This window comes from Bacillus rossius, chromosome 18 (genome assembly GCF_032445375.1).
Source record: "Bacillus rossius redtenbacheri isolate Brsri chromosome 18, Brsri_v3, whole genome shotgun sequence".
Lineage (NCBI taxonomy): Eukaryota > Metazoa > Arthropoda > Insecta > Phasmatodea > Bacillidae > Bacillus > Bacillus rossius.
This window is the reverse complement of record NC_086345.1, coordinates 10255836-10279777: the sequence shown is the minus strand read 5'-3', so window position 1 is coordinate 10279777 and position 23942 is coordinate 10255836. Positions and strand designations below refer to the sequence as shown.

At 35.1% G+C, this 23942-nt stretch overlaps 1 protein-coding gene and 1 long non-coding RNA gene across 14 annotated transcripts in view; one reads left to right on the top strand and one right to left on the bottom strand.

Annotated features, from left to right (window-relative positions):
• The window catches only part of LOC134541305 (gastrula zinc finger protein XlCGF57.1-like), a 531604-nt gene that overhangs the window by 263929 nt on the left and 243733 nt on the right, over nucleotides 1–23942 (top strand). For 3 of the 13 annotated variants that reach the window (XM_063384661.1, XM_063384665.1, XM_063384664.1), the window contains one exon: nucleotides 5697–9030. The exons of the other annotated variants lie outside the window; for them this stretch is intronic. In XM_063384661.1, the coding sequence (XP_063240731.1) occupies nucleotides 5697–6394 (698 nt within the window). In that variant the 3' untranslated portion in view covers nucleotides 6395–9030. Of the gene's footprint in view, nucleotides 1–5696; nucleotides 9031–23942 lie in introns of those variants that run through there. 13 annotated transcript variants of the gene reach the window in all.
• LOC134541309 (uncharacterized) lies at nucleotides 38–22263 on the bottom strand. Its single transcript, XR_010076601.1, has 4 exons — nucleotides 16683–22263; nucleotides 11114–11307; nucleotides 3663–3791; nucleotides 38–310 (listed from the first exon to the last, which is right to left on the bottom strand). It is a non-coding gene; the product is annotated as an uncharacterized LOC134541309 (long non-coding RNA).

Sequence of the window (23942 nt, the reverse complement as noted above, 5' to 3'; positions counted from 1 at the left end):
TAGACAATCATGAAATATAAGGTTGTAAAAAATACTCTTTATTTCTCCAAAAAAAAAAAATTTATTTCATTTTCTTAGTTACTATTAATTAACTGGCAATGAAATAAAATTCTAAGTGAAATAAAAAAAGCACTATTATAACAAAAATTCACAAAATAATTCATTTTCATTGAATGTCCAAAGAATTTAATCTACAAGAAAATGTTCTAATGTCTTCACATGCCAGCATTAAACAGAAAATAATTCTTCCTTTCTATGGAGTGTCCAAGGAGTTTAATGTTTCAGCTCATTTTCTAATTTCCTTACATACCTGCAACAAACAGAAACAATTACAAGTACTGAGAATGTAGAGAATAAGTCATATAAATGGCAATCTGGAGACAAAGTCCATAACAGAAACTGTAGAGCAATAAAGTAATACATAGTATTTAACAGAAACTATATAGCAGAAAAATAATATTCATGGCAACATGATACACACCAGATGGTCAACACATTTCATTTGGTAAGTATATGTATAATTTGATAAGCTCAATAGTTTTGGTAGGCCTATCTTATTTAAATGTATACTGTGCTTCATGTATTCACAGCTTTCAATATATTTTTTTTGTTTTATATTTGTCAAACATTCAGTTACATAAAAAATTGGAAATATTGTATACCTACATTACAAAGAGTGTTTGGTGATTTAATGCAATGGCAAAATTAGCACCTAATTACACACATGAATTAAAAAAAAAAAACTACTACTGCTTATAAACACAAGTGGTAACAATAGTTAACAGCACTTAGCTCTTAATGTTTCTCAGGTAGATGTATAGAATATAAATGTGTGGTGATTGTAGTAGTGACTGCATTTTGCGATACTGTATGCTGCATAACTAAGTGAGATTAATGGCAGAACAGTAAATATTTTTTGTGTAAACTTAAGACAAGCAGCCAGAAAAGTAGGTGGTTTATTTTTATAATTTTATAAAATGTTATAGTAATTAAGTAGTAGTGTTTTGTGTTCATTGTAATTTTACAGTTTATCAGATTTTTTGCAAACAAGAAAATAAAAATTACAAAATACCTTTTGCTTCCTGAAATGCTTTGGAATCATTTTGTAAGACAGCACTGTGTTACATCAAGCAGTCTACCAATAGTTTTATAGTTTTAACATTCATGATTGCGATATCGCAAGCGCCGCCATGTGCGAGTCCCTGCTGTGCTTGCAAAAAGCTTGCTTCAATAAAAACAAGGGCCTCATAATCAGATTTTGTCACATATGGAGTTATGTGTTTCTTGCTGCAAGTATTGCTCTCTTGGGTAATGACTGAAAAACATATCAGGAAGCAAAAAAAAAAAAAAAAGTTATAATTTTTACTCTTCTTACTTTTGTTGATTAAAACAAACTTAATAAAATCTTGTGCAGTTTTAAAAACGATAAACAACTTAAAGTACCTCAACATTCTCTTGGGAAATATTTCGATACATGTCAGGATGTGAAAAAAAGTTTTTCAGAATTTTTTTCTTTATTCATTTAAAAGCCGCAAAACAATACAATTACTCTGTGCATTTTATTTGCTGTTAGGAGAGAGGTGGGTAATAATCTTACGTTGTGGCTTTTCCACAAACTAAAAAAAAATTAGACAAAAACTTTTTTTGACACTAGTCATAGCCCTGAATTTATCCTGAAAACAGACTTTAAATTTCTACAGGTTAGCAAGTAATCAAAGTTTAAAGCTTACATTATAATACTTGTGCATTCACACATACCTGTACGTTCTTAAAGTACAAACACTGGAAAAAAAACTTTTGGACGGAGGACATTCATATGCTTCTGTTACATCAGATATATATCTTGAGAAATAATAATGAAATGTAATATATATTTTCAGTATGGTGTTCTATTATACTAGTACAGGTACGGCTTGTTCTTAAGTATAGAATATGATACCACAGGTAAAATATATACTGTAGTAGGTATGTTCTAAATCTAGAATAAGCATGGCCATAGCATAAAATACGTTACCAGAAAGCTAGTTTAATACACAAACATATTTTGTGCAAAACAAGCATTAGAATACTCCCCAACTAAAACCCCCATATAATCATGCTAGTCACATAATAATGCAGATATGGTAATGACATAAATTTGCCATGTTAATGTCGTCATTAATGTGATAATGATATTGTGATACATACTTGTCCCGAAAGTGAAATTGGTAAAAGTTCCGTATAACATATTCAAATTAATCCCTTGATCCAGAAGGCATGATCTTGTATACATACATAGTTCCTGTGGTACATTTTGCTTGATGTTTTGATTTGGTACATTGAAAGAACATGGGCATACTAACTTGTGTTATTACAATTTATATATGAATGTAAAACAGTTACAAATAAAATTATTTCACAACACCTGAGATAATTTGTTTGTCTTGTGATGTTCTAGTATTTGTTATGTCCATACTCTTTCGACGTAACAAATTAAAACAGCAAGCATCTTGTACCACAAAACCAAGGGATTAATTTGGACACGTGATACGAAAAAAATTACGTCAACCTAGGCTAAACTTTAAAACCTGTAGAGAGAAAATATGAACTAAATGATGATACATATCTCTTAATTTACACGCAAATCTGAAAGTTAGTTAAAGTTCAGTATCGCATATCCAAGTTTTTCACTTGATCCCGAGGTACATGATGCTTGCTGTTTTAATTTAGTGCGTTGAAAGATCCTGAACATAACGAATACTTGTAATATAACAGTGAATAATAATCTTAAGATTATTACTAAATATGCACTTTCTTTCGATGAATTAAACACTTAACCTCACAATTATTATTAATAAGTGTTTTTGATATCCACCAACATGGCCGTGCTGTTATGAAAATAAAAGCAAAGTCCCGAAGTTGGCCGAAGGTGAAGTCTTCGGGCATGTTCGGGTTGGTCCTCAACCCTTTGTGAAATGTAGGCTTCCCCAACTGAACTGGTGACGACACGTGATGTGATCTCGTTTCATAACCGTCACTTTCTTCACAAAAAACAATGGACTTTTCTTAACTGCAAATAAAATTAATAACTCTTTTTACAATTTATTTACGTCTAATACATGAGTGAGGAATAATGTTCTTCGATCGTGGAGTTTTAATTAGAGGTTAAACATGCCCGGTAACATTGTTTTTATTTATTTTTATTCGTATAAAATTAATATTTAATAATAATGAGCATTATTAGGAATTTTATGCGCATACGGCAGGTAAGATATATTAAAATAAGTAAGTAAAGTTCAGACGAAAATATATTACTACTGTATTTTCTTAACTTAACCGATTCCTAACCTACCTTGCCCTTTTTTAGTACCCGATACTGAGTACCCAAATTTTTTAATAATCGGTGGTATCGAGGAATCGGAGAATCGAATCGACCCATCCCTAATTTAATGGTAACTTTACAAGACAATTACGTTAAATAATGTCATTCTCCGCAACCTAGAGGGAACTTACAACTATTGATACACATCATCTACAACTGAGGTCCTTTCAAATCATGGACCTGTTACATTGGGTCCTATCTTAGTCGTTAACTTCGGGGAAGGACATAGAGTAAGCCCATACCTACCAGCTTGTTACCAGTGAGCCTATATGAAGTTACATCTAAGATCACAACTTATTACCTTAGGCCGCGCTGGCCCAAGTGAGCCCCGAGCTCACTCACAGGAATGTGCGGTGTGGCCACCCACACCCAGACTGGCTCTAGATGGCAGGGCACATGTCGACAAAGCAGTGTGGCTGTCTGCTGGAAACTAAAACACAATTTGGTTTTCAAAGCAAAAACCACACAGTTGTTGGCTTTTTTCAGGGGAAAATAAAATAAAATATGCTATATGATAAATTAAATTATTTATGCTACATCACTTGAAAACATTCTAAATTTAGCCATAAAGTCTAAATTTAATTGATGGGTCTCTACAGGGAACATAGGAATCTCAAGATAACCACTAAGTTATTTCACAGGTGTCTAGCTTATCTTAATGAATCTCTAAAAAGGCTATAAATGCTCTAGACGTTAATAATATTACTATGAGTAAGAATTTTTGTAGGGGATATTGTAATTTGTAACCACAGAAATCCAGGGAAATTATATTTATCTATAGGTTAAACTGATTAATATTTATGTTTATTCATTGCAATTAAAAAGTCTCCTCTTTTATTCAAAGTGAGTTGAGCTTTTTTGTCATTTCAAAATATATGATTGGTCAGTGAATAAAAGTGAATTTATGCTTTTTTTATTGAATCCTGTTTCCGTGAGGCAAGTGATATCATAAGGTATATACCAAAATTGATTTTTTTTAAATAGATATTTTAATAAGCAATATACTACTCCTTGGTGCTTCTGCCCCTTGATACATAGAGATGGTGATATATAGCATTTAAAATAATAACATTTAGCATTTTGAATTTGAAATTGAGCATTTTGTAGCATTTTTGAAAACAAGATTTAGCCAATTCTCTCATTTTACATTACTGAAGAAAAGTATATATTTTTTTAAAAAGCATTAAATAATACACACATTAATTATTAACAACGAACCACATAAATAAAGATCTAGCACAACTACAAAGATAGCCTATCTTGGCAGATTTCCAAAAATTTTAGCACTTATGAGTGCAATAAATTGAACACGTAAAATTATAATAAATATTTTTTAGCCGTGTTCATGGTCATAGTTGATGTAGAGTGCACAAATAATGTTATTCCACTGAAATAACAGCACTGAAACTTAGCATGGAACAAGTTTCCACAGTTTCTTCTCTCATCATATTGCGGCAATCTGTCACAATAAGGTTGTATGTGCTGAAGAACTGCTCCGCATCCGACTTCTCGGTGAATCTGTTTTTTGCAGCCTGATGTCCCTCAGATTTAATATGCTTTTCAAGTACATCTTTTTTTTTTCCACTCCAGACGGCGATTACATAAATTGCACATTAAAATATTTGTATCACTTTCGTAGAACTATTCACTTTTGTATTCACATATGCGATCGCGAATGGAAATGACATTTCGTACCATTTTTACCACGGGAAATAACAATATACAACACATTCATGAGTATGCACGTATTTGTAAACACACCACCTTCCACAGACTACACAAGAACGCGGCTTTCACGTGAAACACAGTCAGAAAATGGGCCATTCAATTGTTAGCGCGGCGAAGCAGAGATGTCGCAATATGGTGACCTAAAAACTTGTACTCTGCAAGATGACGGACAATCTTCCAGCTAGTTGTTCTTTGCTTTGTTTACAATCGCGAGGCACGGATGGCCATTCTTCATTCAATATTTACGAACAATAGTTGTTGTGAATGAAGTGACAATAAGATACTTGTGGTGAATACGCCATAAAATGATGGTTTATTTTGATACTGAACTGAAACAAATATACAATCGGTAAATAAATTGTGTAGAGTGAAGACGCATCTACGTTTTTTACCTTGATTTTGCATTTATCTCGGAATAGTCTAGATTTCGCATTTAATAGCAGAAAAAATATAATTTAGCATGTTTTCGCATCTATATCGCGAAAATGAAAATTCACCATCCCTATTGATACACTAGTATAAAATAATTGAAGTCATGGAAATAAATGATTTTTATTCATTTAATTTTTTTTTCTAAACATATAAAATGTTTTTGTTTCTGTTCTAGCCACAGCAGATGTATGGAATGAACCACACAGCTGTGTGGGTTACCATGGCAACACTTCATCAGGATGCATGGGACACAGATCCCAAGACTCACAAGACACCTGCATCTTAATCAAGCCAGAAGTGACTAACACTGACCCTGTGAAATTATCATGCCCCACAAACTGTCACCCAAAATTCACAGAAAAATATTGTTTTAGCAATTGTATACCGATACAGCAGCACACTAATACACACACAGCCCATAAACGTTTTTCATGTCAAACATGTTCTGCTAAGTTTAGCAAGTCTAGTCATCTCAAGCAGCACTCTCTTACACACACTGGAGAAAAACCTTTCTCTTGTACTGTATGTTCTGCTAAGTTTAGCCAGGCTAGTCATCTGAAGCAGCACTCTCTTACACACACTAGAGAAAAACCTTTCACTTGTACTGTATGTTCTGCTAAGTTTAGACAGGCTAGTCATCTGAACAAGCACTCTCTTACACACACTGGAGAAAAACCTATCTCTTGTACAGTATGTTCTGCTAAGTTTAGCCAGGCTAGTCATCTGAAGCAGCACTCTCTTACACACACTAGAGAAAAACCTTTCCCTTGTACTGTATGTACTGCTAAGTTTAGCCGGGCTAGTCATCTGAAGCGACACTCTCTTACACACACTAGAGAAAAACCTTTCTCCTTGTACTGTATGTACTGCTAAGTTTAGCCGGGCTAGTTATCTGAAGCAGCACTCTCTTACACACACTGGAGAAAAACCTTTCTCTTGTACTGTATGTTCTGCTAAGTTTAGATACGCTAGTCATCTGAAGCAGCACTCTCTTACACACACTGTAGAAAAACCTTTCTCTTGTGCTGTATGTTCTGCTAAGTTTCGCCATCCTTTTTCTCTAAAGCAGCACTGTCTTACACACACTGGAGAAAAACCTTTCACTTGTACTGTATGTTGTGCTAAGTTTAGCCAGGCTAGTAATCTGAAGCAGCACTCTCTTACACACAGTTGAGAAAAACCTTTCTCCAGGGGCCTGTTTCATAAAATGACTGCAAAATTTGTGTTTCATAAATAAATTAGCTAGATCTGTTTCATAAAAAGTAGCAGAAACATTTATAAGTCTCCCACTTGTAAAATAAGTGTATATACAAGCATTTTGTTACATAAAACTAGATACTCATAAAAGCTATTAGTAGTGAAAATTGTCATATTGTAAGCTTATAATATAAGTACAACAGAAATAGTGTTTCAATAAATTATTTGTTTTGTAGTATATGCTGTTAATATAAGTAAACATTTTATCAGTTGAAAGAGCGTATTAGACTTTTTATAAGTAGAGCAGTTAGTGGATTGTGTTATTCATCAAACAACGTTTGTGTTCTTCAGTAACAAGTAGGGATGGGGCGACCGAATCCAATATCCGCCGAATCCTAGGGATTCGAAGGTTCGGCGGGTCTGATATAGGATTCGTCAAAGGATTCGGTTTTTTACTATTTACGGGGAAAAAATACAGTAAAACTCGCTTACGAGGTCTCGCATGGTAGGTTTTTCCGTATAAAGCGTTTAAATTGCCCGAGGTCGCATCATTTACGCCATTAAATGTGTGATATAATGTCCGTTAAAATTTTTTCTGAAACTTCCTGTCTCAAATAATGGCGCACGTAAATATGAAGAAAAGACAAATGAACAACAACATACGAAGAAATATGGATGATGTACCTTAACTACAGTACAAAACCAATAGTTATTTTAAAAAGAACTAATGATTCTTTGTAGAATACCATAATTACTACAGAAGCATGATAGCTACCATATTTGCACTAGAGGTGGGTTGGGACAGCAATTTTCGGTATCAGTCCCAACCTGATACTGATACAGTAATGTACCTAGGTACAAGTCTCTGATACTTCTGTATCAGACGGTCCCAGGAGGCAACAAAGCTCCGCGTACGCAGACCGTGCGACCGGAAGGAGAATCTGATACATTATTTATCACGCCCGGTAATTCTCTACCTCTGTTACTCTCATGCCCGCCTGATACAGCCAGTATCAATCAGTTCAACATTCACTGCCGTTCGTCCTGGCCGTGTATCACCATTTTGCGGGCTGTCATGCTTTGTAGTTAGTATCTTTATAGTGAAATAAGGAATGGATAAGTGCACGAAAAAGACTTCATTTGTGTGGAATTTTTTCACGGAAAATAATGAGTTTGCTAATTGTAATTTGTGTGAACAAAAACTGAGTTATAAATCATCGACTAATCTGAAGAAACATTTGAAACGTAAACATTGATATAGTATGCTCACTAATGTACCTATCTGTTTTTTATTTTTTATTTTTGATAAAATCGTGAATTTTTAATGTATAAAAACACTAGTTACTAATTGTTTTCGAAAAAAGAAAGTCCATATGTTGATTACATCTGTTATTAGTGTCAACTGAGAATTTATTTGCATTTTCATAGCTGTTAGGTGCACAAATATAAATATTATATCTTGTATTAATGTACTTTTTAATATTAAAATTTCATTAGTTTTATTATTGAACGAGACGGTGCACGCACTGCGCACTGAGCGTACTTTGAAGTAGGACAATAAACAAAACGACTTGTAACCAGGGCTGCCACTCTGATATTCATGAAAAACCTAGATAACCTACAAAAAAACCCAGACACATGGGTAAACAACCCAGATGCGTCTAAAATGCTATCGTTGAAAATGTTTGCGTACTAATTCAAAAATATAAACATAACTGGTTTTAATATAAAACAATTAATTACCTTACAAGACTGAAAACGGTTAAATACAACCAATACAAGAAAATTACACTGCAGCAAAATGGCTGTATAAGTAATTCTTGGACCAGTACATATCATAAAAAAACCTACAAATATATACATGACAAAACAAACACCATCACTGCATCCTTTAAACCGGTAATTGTTTTTATAAAACTGCATCATGTACGTTAGTCTTTATTCAGAGTCTGATTCTACAAGATTGGTTTGAAGGTTAATTGTTGCATTGGTTTTGTGTTCTGCAAGCCTCTTTGAAGAATGTGTCTAATTTAATATTCGACTTAGCTTCTTGAAAACTAGTTTTGTGTTTATATGTATTTTTGTGTGTGAAACACATAGACTTGTTTGCATTTATCAAACAGATATTGCAACAGATACAGTAGCTACTACCTTTATTATTGTTTTAGGTATAAAAATAATTAAAATTATAAAAAACTTAGAATTGTTGGAATTCATTATTTAAAAACCCAGAAACCCAAACACCATTGGAAAAACCCAGATCTGGGTGGAAAAACCCATGAGTGGCAGCCCTGCTTGTAACAATATCGCTTTGCGCCTCTCCTTCAAGGCTTCAACGCCTTCCCCTGCGCTTCCTCCCCTACATTCTTTCCCTTCTTTATCCCTTATTCGTCGTTCCTGCTCCCTCCCCTTTCACAAGCTCCGCCCAAGTGACCGTCATCTGCGATCGGGTACTGCGCTCATTGGCCGTGGTGTTGTTCCAGGTGAATTCTGAACTGATACTAAAGTCTCTGATATTTTTCAAGTGTACTCATTTGCCGTTCCTGATACAGGCGCGTATCAGTGCCAAAGTATCAGGTTGATACTTTTCGTCCCATCTCTAATTTGCACTATAGTTACCGTAACAACCGAGATGTATATTTACAGTGATAGTAATGTATTATTTATTTATGACATATTAAATTAAAGAACATTGTTGAAAAAAAAAAAGGATGTTAAACTTTGATATGTACGGTTGGCACATGTTGCTAAGAAATAATGGAATCTGAAAGAATGCAGTACTACTACGAAAAGTGAAAATGGTACTCGTGGATTTTTAGGTTATGGCAGTCTCTTTCGTTTTTCAGTAATATCGGCCGAAAATTAACGAGCGTACTGTATCGGAAGTCGGCAGAAATGCCGATTCAACTAAATATTGGCAAAATCGGCTTCTTTAATACAGCTCTACATTTAATGACATGAGTAAACATATTTCAGACTTCAGGATATTGAAAAAGACTTTAATTTCCATGTAGGTTTATTGTGTGTATGTTTTTTTTGCAAGTGTAAATTGAATGAAGTAAAATGCTTTTATTTTTATTACTTTCAATTGATTAAACTTTAATGACCAGTTACAGATATTTATGTCTCTAATTTTGAGGTTAAGCAATTTTACTAAAGCATTCCAGCCAAGCAGGTTGCCAGCGAGAGACGCTTCTCTTTTGCTGGAAACACTATCTCCAATCGTAGAGCTAATTTAACTCCTGAACGTGCAGAACAACTTATTGTTCTGCATGATAGATTAAAGAACAGAATTTAATACTCTGTGACAATCTCTCTCAGAATTATTGTCCTGAAAAGTGGAAATGTTGAAACAATGTGAATGTACTTTTCAAACAACATGATTTTTGGTGCTAAGTTTGTTGAAGCTCAGTAAGGACTCCAGAAAAATTGACAAGGATGTAATTTTTCCAAAGATATGTTACATTTACACAAACATATACTTGGTTATGTTAGTTGGATGATATCAGTTACTAATGAACCAATGGAAACAGGTAAGATTCAATGGAATAAAATGTTGTTTTTTTTCTAGCAGTGCAAAATGTAAACACACTCTGTAAATAGTTACCCAAAATTAATAAGCCCACTTTATTTTAATACTTTATTCAAACATTATACTAATTTTAAGATAAAAATAATTTCCCAAAAGTGTAACTGTACCACAAAAGCTCGAGCTCGGCTCGAAGTAAAATTCTTAGGTTCGCAGACCTCTAGCTTATTTATAGAAAGAATCCTAAACACTAATCTGTACTAAAACTGAAATTTCTCAAAATATTTTTGTTTTTATATACACTTATACCAGAAATGTACCAAACTACATGTAATAAAGTCAAGGGACTTTTAGTGCAAGCAGAATACATCTCACTTACATTAGATATGTGGACATCATCTGTTAAAAGATTCGGGTTTGGGTTCGAGATTCGGCAATTCCAGTCGAGGATTTGAGTTAGGATTCGGATTCGAGGATATCAGGATTCGCCCCATCCCTAGTAACAAGCAAGATAGATAATCATTAACACAAGTGACAGTAGTGAGGATGAGATAGTGATAAGGCAACAAAGACATTTTAGAGTGAGAACAGTGTACAATCACTTGCAAGAAGCTACGAGTATAATGAACATTTTAGGTTATATTTCGAGACATTTTCGTATATGTTAGGTAAAATAGAGGCTGCTCTAGAACACCCTACAAAAAGGAATCATGCTATAACACCATTTCAACAACTTCAAATAGCCTTGCACTGGTTAGGAAGCGGGGCACAATATCACTGCATAGGTGACATGCATGGTGTTTCAAAAGCGACAGTTTATAGAGTTATCAAGAATGTTGTGAATGCAGTCAATACTCATATCCTACCTGAACATGTGCGATGGCCTGATGATGTAGCTACAGTAGTACATCAGTTCAGTCAGTTAGCAGGGATGCCATCCGTAGGTGGGGCAGTGGACGGAACATTAATAAATATGGATGCACAAGCAGACTTTGAACCTATATATGTAGATAGGCATGGCAATCATTCCATTAATGTGATGCTTGTTTGTGGTGCTGACCTGAAATTTTATTATGCATATGCCAATTGGCCAGGTAGTACAAGTGATGCAAGAGTTTTAAGAAACAGTGGACTTTTCCGTATGATTGAATAAGAATGGCGACCATTTCCTGGATCTGTTCTTCTAGGAGATTCAATTTACCCTCTCAAGCCATGGCTAATACCACCCGTAATAAGAAATGAAGGGAACATTGCTGAAAGAAGATTTCTACGAGCACACAAAAAAAAAGATGCGTTGTAGAATGTGCAATCGTCATATTAAAAGAGAAGTTCCCTTGCCTCAATTATCTGAGGCTTGAACCAGAATTTGTGTGCAAAGTTGTCTTGTGTTGTGTTGCTCTTTGTAATCTCACTAAAGATGAAAACTTGATAATCAATGAGGAGAATGATGGACAAGAACAACAAAATAATGAAGCAGTTTTTGGTGGAGGATTAGAGGAAGGATACAATGACGATGTAATACAGGAATATGAGATGAATGACCATCTTCATGGGCAAGATGTATTAAATTACTTTTATCAGCTTTTATCAGCACTTTGCTCAACAGTGAATAGAATGGAGATTGTTGATAAGTATATAAAAAATAAATGACAAATTACAAGACGTGTATGATAATATTCACTTTCTTTTAAATGTACAAAGTAATAAGTAACTTGAATATTTACATAGCTTAACATTAAAGCATTTGTGAAATATGAACAAAATTCAATGATACAGTACAAATAGATGTCGTGCAGAAAAACAGAAATAATTATTGAGTCTCATTGTTGTAGTTTGTCCTCTATCTTGTAACAATAATTGTTGGGTAGCCTTGCTGTCCAACAAATTACATTACAGTAAGTCCTCTATTTACGTCGTACCGATTTACGTCGTTTCGGATTAACGTCGCTAATGTTTGAGTACTCATGTTTCAATTTAAGTTGTCGCCGATTCACAATAACGTCGTTTACAATGACCGTAAATCTTTATTTTAACAAAAACACCGTATATAATTCGTTTATAATTCTTTGTTTCCTTCGGTAATTAATTTATGCTATGTAGCGTAAGCTACACGTTCACCGCCTTATCTTATCATACATCATGAGGGACGATTCCTACTCTCCGCGCGGTGATGCAATACTACCAGCCCGCCCGCTCGGCCACCCACGTATCTCGCACATAGAAGTGTTATCTACTTCCCGCAACGACACAGCATTTTCTCCTACCCCTTTTCGTTCAACTCCTTGGCACTTCAGTAGAGGTGTAAAAGTAACTAAAAAAAGTGTACCCGTATGTATTCGTTACTATAACAATTAGTACTCGTTACTTTCGTATCGTTACTCGTTACTTCTGATACCGCATAACATGCTATGTTATGTAACAGCAACGAATCGAGTCGTATTTCGTACGCGTACAGTATGACGTCGCGTAAATAATAATAAATCGAATATAATCAATTAAAAGTATTTGATAATTAACAGCTTTTGTAAACCAAGAAACAATAAAATCTCATTAGAGCAGCTTTATTATAATATCTCTTTTAACTTTTAAGATAAGAACAAAAAACGTGAAAATACGCGATAATAAAAAACAAAAACATACATACATATTTATAATTTGTAAAAAATACTTTCTTACGTTGTTTCTGTTCCAATCTCAAACTTTGTCTACACACACAATACCTTTAATAAACAGTAAAAAACTTGGACGACGAATTTCCAAATTATACTTTTCTTAATAAATAAACATCGTTCTTTGTAACGAATAAGCGCGCGCATGCGTAAAACATACGAAAAATGTGAGTAACGAAATGCATTCGTGTGTAACGTTTCATTACTCGTTACTAGATGCCGCACCCGTTACTCAGTAACGAATACATACGGTTTGCTACAGCTCTACACTTCAGTCGCTATGATATCATTGAGTTGGCCGGAGTTTTAAACGTGCCGTTGTTAACTTTATCGTGATTAAATGCGTTTGTAGTATGCCTACAGTATCAGCTCACTGCAATTTATGATTTTTTCTTCATAAGATGTCTTCCAAACGACTATATATCTGTTTTTATATTTCAATCAATAAAGGTAATAAAGCAGCTGGTTAAATAACCATTCTATAAAGCTGAGAAGTACTAGTTGGACTTGTTTCCCACGCTGTCGGTTGTAATTTGCTGATAAAATTGCCCGTTGTCACGTCTGTATGCCAGCGCTTCCGGCCGACCTTGGGTCGTGGTCGGCCGGTGGCATGAAACATGGCTCATTTTGCGTCGTTTCTATTTACATCGCGGTTTTCAGGAACGTAACCCCGACGTAAACCGAGGACTTACTGTACCAATATTAGACACAAAAAAATGGAAAATGTATTGGGGTGTGCGGATATTCGTAAACACTAATAGTTGCGCAGTTATTTATGAACTATTCACATTCGGAAGTCGAATATCAAAGATTAAAATTGCGAATATTTACAGGAACATCTGTAGTTGCTGGTTGTTACTCAGGTGAAGCCAAACTTCTCTTTTTTTTTCATAAGATATTATAGTCGTCATTGCTTATTTGCCGAAATACAGTAAACTCTTAATCATACGACACTTCACGATTCCAGGTAAAAGCATCGTTATTGTCATTTGGACTAGTTTTGACCATCCCCGATCTAACCTAATAACAACATTTTTTTTCTCTTGAATCCGTATTCAACCTTCTCTAGCATGAAAATAATACACTGTTATATCTAACTATTTATTTCCCTTAATAGATGGCTGTCTTATGAAGAAAAAAAAAACTGATAACCCTGAGAACCCTTTTATTCATTCATAAGGAAAAAAACCAATTAAAAAAACATTGATATTCACACGTACAACACCATAAATGCTAGTAAATTGAGGATAGTTGAACATAACACTAGGCGATTTGAAAATGGACTAAATTACATGGGAGTGAAACTTTACAACTTAATATCACAGAAAATAACTAACATAAACAGTTTACCAGTATTCAAAAAAACAGTAAAACAAATACTTATAGAATATACTACCTACTCTCTGAAGGAATTCTTTAATTTGATTGATAATAGAGAAATAGAAATGTTAATTTGCTGAATGGACTTGTGATAACAGCTGCTTCATGTATTCTATAAAGTATCAAGTATCACTATACAGTTAAATTGTGTAACATGTACTGTATATATATATATATATATATATATATATATATATATATATATATATATATATATATATATATATATTTTGTGTGTAACTTACATCATGTAAATATTAATGTCTGCTCATACATATTTGTATGTATGTATGAATGTATGCATGTATGTATGTATGTATGAATGTATGTATGTATAACGTGACATGTTCTATATCCCGGAGCCTTGACTCCATGTGATCTACGGAACAAAAATACAAAATAAATAAATAAATAAATAACCTACAAGTACATGTAGGACCTGAATTGATACCAAAACAAGCCGTGACACGTGACCGTTCGTCTGGCAGCTAGGAACTGCGGGAACAATATCAGCATTCAAATAATGCAGGGTTTATTTCACGCAATGTTACCTCACACACTGTGTATATGGCAGTCCTCACCGCCGCTATGTGCCCAGTCGTATTGTGACGCTCTGCAAAAACGGTTGCTTTTTTCGTTATGATAATAATACGTGGAAGTAAAAATGGCAGTTACAGTTATAGACTCTGGTTTCTACCTACTGATTACTTCTTGGTAACCAATGAACGTTTTAAGATAAACACGTTTTAAATAGCGAAGCTAAACAGATTTACATACAAACACATTTATAAATATACGCGTTACAAGATGATAACACCATCGCTCAGCACTCGCCACCCACGCCCGTGCTACCACATTCGTGAAATGTCAGCCTTCACGTGACACTCCTGGAAAGAGATCTACAGAACTATCGGGAGATTGCCGCTACTTTCGGGCAGCTGGAGGAATGTCTACCCCAAGTGGTGTGGGTATGTACGTGTGAGGGCGCCCAGTGACAACACGAAACGAAGCGCTGAATCTCAAATACCAGCTACTCTTCAGTGGGCCGTCGACCTTGGGTAGCTAACACAAGCTGGCTGGTAGTATAGTTCTCTTGAAGAGGATCTCAACACGCGCCACCCATGAGTGCAACAAGTTATTTTCCAGCCTACTTCCTTCAAATTTTACAAATTCTCAACCCCCCCCCCCCCCCTCCGTTATTCATTGCGGTCATGGAATTTAGATTTTAATTTTAATTTTAAAAAGTACAACACTGCACTTTTTAATATTTCTATCTGAGAAATGTGCATATTAATGTTGTTTACATTGCTTCAATAGTTAATAAACATGGTACAATTTTCACTTTGTCTGCAAAAGTTAATATAGTATTACTATTTTCACTACATGTGTTCTGAATTGTTATGTATCTATCTAAGTGAAAATGTAAGATAATTTTTCGACTTTGAAATTATTCGCAATAAATTTAAAAAAAAAATCCTGTTCGTTTCAAAATTTTCGACCACCAAAATCCACTCTTCGGACAACCCGATAATGTGATAGATTTGTGTAGTGAAATATGTGTACATGTGATTTGCATAAGTTTTCTTAACGCTATTACTACGATGTTTTTTTTTATTTAGTTTCGGCAAAGACAACTTTCCAAGAAAATGATAGAGAATGAAAAAAAAAAACTAGCTATTGACATAGGGAACGTAGAAAATGATACCACATATTAGTGTCGTAGGGGACGGCGGCTGGAATAAGAGGACTGACTGACATAGTTTCAATTGAAGTGGAGTGGTGAGTTATCTTCCTGTTTACACCAATGCTTACTCTATAGTCTGTTGTTCATCAAATAAAATATTTCAGTACTTATAACATCCAGTCAAAATGTGCATGTTATCTTTTTTTTTCTTTTGAAGACTTGCATTATCGGAGCCGAAACAAACCAACTCTTGTACCTGGGAGTGAAAAGGAAGTATTGCTTCGCATGCGAATTTGCAAGACTCAAAGACAAAAAGGTGAATGAACATCTTTGCTTTAAAAACTATAGTGGTCCAAGCACTGTAATGGAACAAACTATAATAGCAGAGGGTTCTGCGGGAGTGTTGAGCAGCACTTGTTAAAATACTTTGGTGACGGAGATTCAGTGTTTACTCTAGAATAAAGCAGCGAGTTCCTTACGGAAGGGAAGTCATAAAAATTGAGTGTGCAAACCACATTGTAAAAAAATCATTTTAACAAATTTTCCAGAAATATGTCATTTACACCTTCTGCGCGTCGTTTGCTTGAATCAAGAATAGTAAGATTAAAATTCGGCGCTAGAAAAGCAATTGAAATTGCTGGAACATCTCTTGTTGGTACATCTGTCGTTCGATTGAAACTTGACATAAAAAATGGTCCTCACCATGTATTCGGTTGTCACGAAAACTGCCGTGTAGAATACTGAAAAAGAAGAAAATAGTTAATATTAGAAAGATTAAAGGTGTCAAGGATTTTGATACTCACTCTAGTTTAGTTGATCGATTAAGTTGTTTAACTAAATTGTAATTACGAGTTACCAATTTTAAGCAACCTAAAAAAAAAAAAAAGATTGACGTGTAGAATTTATAAGTGTGTTTTGTTATTTAAAAAATTTTTTGTTAATGTTACTATCATAGTGATAATTATTTTTAAGTAAATTTATTAGTTTAATATTTCACCAGGCACTGTGTACTGGGTGCTTAACCTACACCCTTAAGGTCCTGGTAGGAAACATTTGTGTTCATTAAAGATAAACTACTATGAATATAAACCTCTTGCATAACTATGCCAAGTGAGTGTATAAAAGTGAGTGGTCCTCCAAGTAAAGATCATAACAGCCTGTTTGACATGTCAACTTAATTATTGACCATTTAAGAATTTTGTTTACTAATTGATTTAAACCTTCCCGCTACATTTGGTGGCTTACGCAAGTTATTTGATCTAGAAGGTTCATGTGGCAGAAAAAATTTAACAAGAGTGTGTGTTGTAAAAGAGTAGAAGTTAGTAAAAAGTATACTAGTTTGCTTATTTTCAGTAACTTTAAGGATATGTTTTGTTAGTCAGGTTTCACAGTTGAAGTGTAATTTTAAGCCAGTAGCTTTAAGATTTTGTTTAGTTTTAATTATAATATGTGATAGGTTAATTTAAGTCATTTTAGTTTAGGGTCATTCCATATGAAATCAACCAGAGGCCTCTACACCTTAGATTTTCATGTTTTTTTGTATATTAGTAATATCAACTTAATACATTATAAATATATTTTTTTGAGTAGTTTTTTTGTATAAATTTTTGTGATTTGCAAAAATAGCCAATTTTAGCAATGTTTTGGATCACTCAAATACTTGTAGGTTTCCAACCAATGATGCTAGAAGGCTGTTTGACAGCTAATTTTAAAGGTCATTGAATTGGCTTCAATTTGAATTGTAACATGACCAACTTCAGAAAAAATAATATTTTTAATTTGTTAAGTACGGCTGTGCTTGAAGTGGCATTTCGTCTAAAGAACAAATAAAGATTGGCCGTGGAAGCGCCAGGCAGAAAACAGAACTAAACACATTACCCATAGGGGCACAGAACACGCACAACAAAATTTATGATTAACCTCCTTAAATTTGGGAAGGTTATGTGGATCGTGATCACAGGGTAAGAAAATAATAAGATCTGGTTTGGTTTGTATAGGCATTTACTAAATCTTACTTAATGATTTTGTTGCTGTTGTTTTTGTATTTACAAACGTTATTCAACTGAAGATGACCCATGGCATTACAGACGAAACAAAATACCAAGAAAATTGTTGACCTTATTTGCTATACTTGATACATTAAATCTTGTTAAACAACAAACAAAATGGGGAGGCCCCGGGGCGAGATATTATACATAAGTAACAATGGTTATACTTGACTGAATGTTAGGTCATTTGGTCTCTTAACTTTACAGGCCATTGAATATTGAGCACGCAGGCTCTTCATAAAACAAATTATAACCAATTACATTTACTCGTTAAATAAATAAAAAGTGTCCTGAAACTGGTTGTTTAGAATTATAAATTATTTTGTGGTTTTTCCACTCAGAGGAAAAGACGTTGAAAGCTGGTACTCTTCAGAAATTCTCTGATTGCAGGAGGCGATGAATTTCGGAGAACTAACTCATGAACTGTGCATTCCGGCAAATGAAACAATGCGCATGATGTGGCCGTCTTGGCAACACCGCACAAGGTGGGGCCCCACAGCGAGCATAGCTTGCCTCGCGGTGACGAAAGCAAGTGTCGTTAACCCACTACGACAGGGTCCCGCTGCGAGCATTACTTATTTAGAATCACGCCAATTGTAGCCTGTAAATGAGCATAACTCGTCTCACACTTGCATCATAAGCGTTGCATTTCTGTTCCGTCGAAAACGTCAATGATGGATGCACTTGACACAATCAGTCGTTTTTATCAGCAAACAAATGCTTCGACGAAAGATTTGATGAACTTCCAAGAGGTCCAGTCGTTTATTTTGTCCGAAAGTCTAGTGAAATCAAAGGCAAACGAACATTGATTCTTTTTTAAAAAGTGATTTTTAATTTTGTGTTATTTTCCAACGGTTTGTACGGGTGATTATTTTTGTGTTACTGACCAATTGTCGGAAAAATTATTTTATATAATTTGTATGGTTGTCCAACGTAATTAGAGATTTTTTAAATTTTTTTTATGTGTTTGACATCTTTCATAGGTGTCGTGAGTAATAATGTGACAAATTTTAAAATAAATTTCACTACATCTTTGAGTTTACATATTGTTAGTAAGTATTCAAAACTCCGCAAATATGCACCCGATATCATCAGCTTAGCGCACATGTCTCCAGCAAACCAGCTGCGGTCAAAGCGACAGGAAGCGGCCAGCAAGACCTTGCGTGACCCCGCCCGCCCGTCTCCAGGTAAACAAACAGCTGTGCGTTTAGCCACGATGTGCGTGACGGCCTTATCAAGCCACGCAGTCTCATATTTCGCAGTCTGCAAGTGCTGATATAGCTTAAAAATGTTATGTTAGTAAGTTTTATGTATATTTCCTTTACTTTTGTTGTGAATTTCCATAGTAAAAACAAGAGAGAAAAAAATATATTTTAAAAATGCTACAAAAATGTTTTTTTTTTTTTTTTTAAATTTTGGCTATAACGAAAATTTGCTATATGTAACATAAACTTTTGGCGCCGTTATAAATTTACGTTATAACGTAGTTTTACTGTATATGTTTGGCCAGTTATAACTTAGGCTACATTCTTTCAGCAAGATCATGTGCTTTGAATTTAGGCAACATCTGTTCAGCAAGATCACGTGCTTTGTATTATCATATTGATCAAATGTTTAATCAAAGAACACTGGATGAATGTAAGGTAAGATTCATATTCAGTAAAAAAATTTTAGTCTGAAACAATACAATTTGAATACTTTACTAAGTCAAAATTTGAAGTAAAATTATGGTACTCTTTCTTCCTGGAACTATTACTTAAGGCGGCATGGTATCCAAACAAGAGCTAAATGCATTAATTAAAAACTGAAGGTTACTTGAACATTTAATTGCTGCGGAAGAAACAACGCTTGAGAATTGTAATTTTGGGACGTCTGCTAATAAAGTTGGCAAATAACATTATATAGGATTGTGGTTTTGCAGTTTTTCAATGTTGTCTTCCAAAAACCTATAACGTCCAACTGACGCTGAAAGCATTTATTTATCTACCATGCCCCCTTAACGGGATACAAGAGCCAGTCCTGTCAGTCGTTATCCGATAGAGCGTGCGGGTGTCGCGAATATGCAGCGCTTGCTTTCGTTTCTTTTTATCTCCAGGATCATTCATATTGTATCACAAATACAATGCGGTGTCTAAATAACGTAACCTGAAAATAAACTCAACAATAACAATAAACAATCCCGGCACAGACATCAAACAGTATTTTTAGCGTAGCGTAACACTTTTGTCTAAATAATTAATACTTCTCTCAAACTTCCGTCTTTCGATGTATCGAATGGTGTTGTGTTGCTCACGTCGCATACTACGTACGGTATAATCTATGGAAGTGCGCGCAACTGTTTGTTAACTTTGTTTTGAGAATTTAGAGGTTAGAAAATACGTTGCGGTGGTATTTGTGTATCTTTGTTCTACAACATTAATCATTTAGCTGGAAATTTATTTACCAGTTTAAGTAAATTTTGGTGTAGTAATGCCACGCTACTAGTAGAATTTATACGTTATAGTGAAAATATGATACTTTAAACTGAAACCGTTTTGCATGGCGAAGATACGATTTTTGGCGGGGACTTAAAAAAATACGTTAAAGTGAAATGTATGTTATAATAAGGTACGTTATTGTACTGGTATTCTACTGTACATTTTTATTAAATTACGAGTTCTTTTTCAACTAGAACAAACGAACTTCGGTAAGCTATTGAACTTTCGTTTAGCTCGAAATATTTCGCTAAAAACGAACTTCGACAGATGAAATTCTTACCGAAATCGAAAATGAAAGTAGCAAAATTTCGGTTTCGGTATACCGAACATTCGCACAACCCTAAATATTAATGGTAACTTTACAAGACAATTACTTTAATAATGTCATTCTCCGCAACCTAGAGGGAACTTAAACTGTTGATTCACATCATCTACTACTGAGGCCCTTTCAAATCATGGACCTGTTTCATTGGGTCCTATCTTAGTCGTTAACTTCGGGGAAGGACATAGAGTAAGCCCATACCTACCAGCTCGTTAGCAGTGAGCCTATATGAAGTTACATCTGAGATCACAACTTATTACCTTAGGCCGCGCTGGCCCAAGTGAGCCCCGTGATATTTCACAGGAATGTGCGGTGTGGCCACCCACACCCAGAAAAGTTTAAATTTAGTTGATGGGTCTCTACAGGGAACGTAGGAATCTCAAGATGACCACTAAGTTATTTCACAGGTGTCTAGCTTATCTTTATGAATATCTAAAAAGGCTATAAATGCTATAGAAGTTAATAAATATTACTATGAGTAAGAATGATTGTAGGGGATATTTTAATTCGTAACCACAGAATTCCAGGGAAATTAAATTTATCTATAGGTTAAACTGATTAATATTTATGATTATTCAATGCATTTAAAAATTCTCCTCTTTTATTCAAAGTGAGTTTGAGCTTTCTTGTCATTTCTAAAGATATGATTGGTAACTGAAGAAACGCGAATTTTAATTTTTTTCATTGAATCTTGTTTCTGTGAGGCAAGTGATATAATAAGGTATTTTCTTTACCAAAATATTTTTTTATAGATATTTTGATAAGCAATATTCTGCCCCTTGATACACTAGTATAAAATAACTGATGTCATGGAAATAACTTGATGTAAGTTTTTGGACATACGCCATTGCTAAGAACTTTTTCTGTTGAAGAAAAACTAATAAATAAAATTAAAAAAAAATAAAAAATAAAAAAAAAATTAAAAAAAAAAAACAAAAAAAGATACAAAAAACACACAAAATAAAGCAAACAATTGCTGTTGTCAACAAGGATATGAACACCACAAAATATTCCGAAACAGGAATATGGTCAGCAAACAAAGAAAAAACAAAGAAAAATGTACTAAGAGAACGAAAAATCCCCACAAATGAGGACAACACGAAAATATTGAAACCCAAAATAATTCAGCACAACAGTTGAAGCGAGACAAAAAACATGACAAAACGAAAAAACAAACAAATACAATAGTTTTACCTAAACAGAAACAAGCGACGTTTCGGGAACTGCTATCTGCTCCCGTCCTCAGGCAGAGACGCACATGGTACGGAAACACAGGTGCGACTGAGAAGGGGCTGCCGCCGTTTCCTCATATGCTCGGCCGGGAGCGTGTGACAGCGATACCGGGAACTATTACGTTCCCATAACTCGCTATGTGGTCGCCAATATAAATAGTGCAACCCCGTCACTTTGATCGAATCATTGGAAACGTCGGCGGGGCGCGATGTGTGTGATTTTAAGATTAAAGGTGGCTCACGGTCCAGATGAAGTAAAATAGCTGTCGCATGTTGCTTGGCTCTATTTTTAATAGTGTAGGTGTCAGGCGGGGGGAGGTCACCCTTTCCCCTCAGTTAGTTGGCTAACTGATGCATGAGAGTGTCGTGATGTCTGTATTTAGAGGCGTGTGGAGTGTGCGCAAAAATGGCCTAATTAATTTCGTTGTGTGAGTGTAGTGTATAGCTCCAAGGCCGCACATACCCGGCTGACCAAGCAGGCATATCATCGTGTAAGTTTACCGATGTGTAGGAGAAATTACATAGATTAGTAAACACCTGGCCGCCTTAAGGACCGAACTATTGCGTTCCAGTATAGTTCGGTCAAAGTTAGGCTAAACCAGTATTGCTGTAGTTAGCCCCCAGGCTGTTGCCGTCTAAACCTGAAAAATAGAGAGTGAAATTAGTAAATGAATGTCATCCTATTCTATTATTGTTCGAGCAGAGAGATGCCCTCGTCCAGTTTTTTTTTTTTTTTTTTTTTTTTTTTTTTTTTTTTTTTTTGTCGCAATTCAAAAACCCATGTCTTCCGAAACGCGGCCGGCACTGGAGGTGAAGCCTGCCAGGCGGGTCTCGCACTTCAGGCATACGGAGTCAGCCCTAACACACAGGCAGTGGACCGCTGCATGGGTCAAAACCTACACCTGCATGCTTCGGACCATTTCGAATTAGCAAGAAAATGAAATTTACATTAATGAATTAATTAATAATGGCTGGGGAAAACAACTAGCAAGGACTAGTGGAGGAGGTGGGGGAAGGAAAGATTTGGTAATTAAAGGAATTTGGGCCTGCGGTCGAGTTGTCGCTGGTTTATAATTAGAGCCCCGCTGGGTCAAAGGTAGTGTTGACGCAATAAAATAGAGCCCCGCTGGGCCAAAAGTAGTGTTGACGCAATATTTACGAGTCCTGGGCATGTCAATCATTGGCTAGTCCAATGTTGATTATTTGCACCGCAGGACGTAGACAGGCACATCGGGGCCAGAGAGAAACGTCTGCTATGTTTGCTAAGTTGCCCTGCGTACATGGGATGTGTGGATTCTAGTATAACCTGGCTTAGGCAAGTCGCGGTTTTTTTAAACTGTCGCTGTGCAGCTGGGTCGTAGTCCGGAAGTGAATTCATATAAGTATTGGCATGTTCAGGGAGCTGGCCATAAAAAGACCTGTTTTGCCGTTTTATATATTCCTCTACATATTCTACTTTGAGTAGCTGGTGTACTTCTAGTGTGCTGGTGTACCAGCCGCAATCTGCAATGGCTCTAAGAAATTTATTTTGAGTGACCTGTACTTTATCGATATGGCATTTTGCTGCATAGCCCCAGATTTCGCAAGCATATAATAATTGAGGGCGAACTATTTGTAAATACAGCTGTAATTTTTTCTTTCTAGGAAATTGGGGGGCCTTAAACATTGAGTATAGGCTGCGCAAAGTGCCTCGCGCAAACTGTGTCACCTTAGTGGTGTGAACTTTCCAGGTGAGCCTGGTATCTAGAGTTAAACCTAAATATCTAGCCGATTTAACAAATGGTATGGCTTGATTAAAAATTTTTAATTCGCGGTCGGGGGCGGTGTATTTTTTAGTTAAAATTAAAGTTGTGGACTTGGCTCCATTTATTTTAATGCGCCAG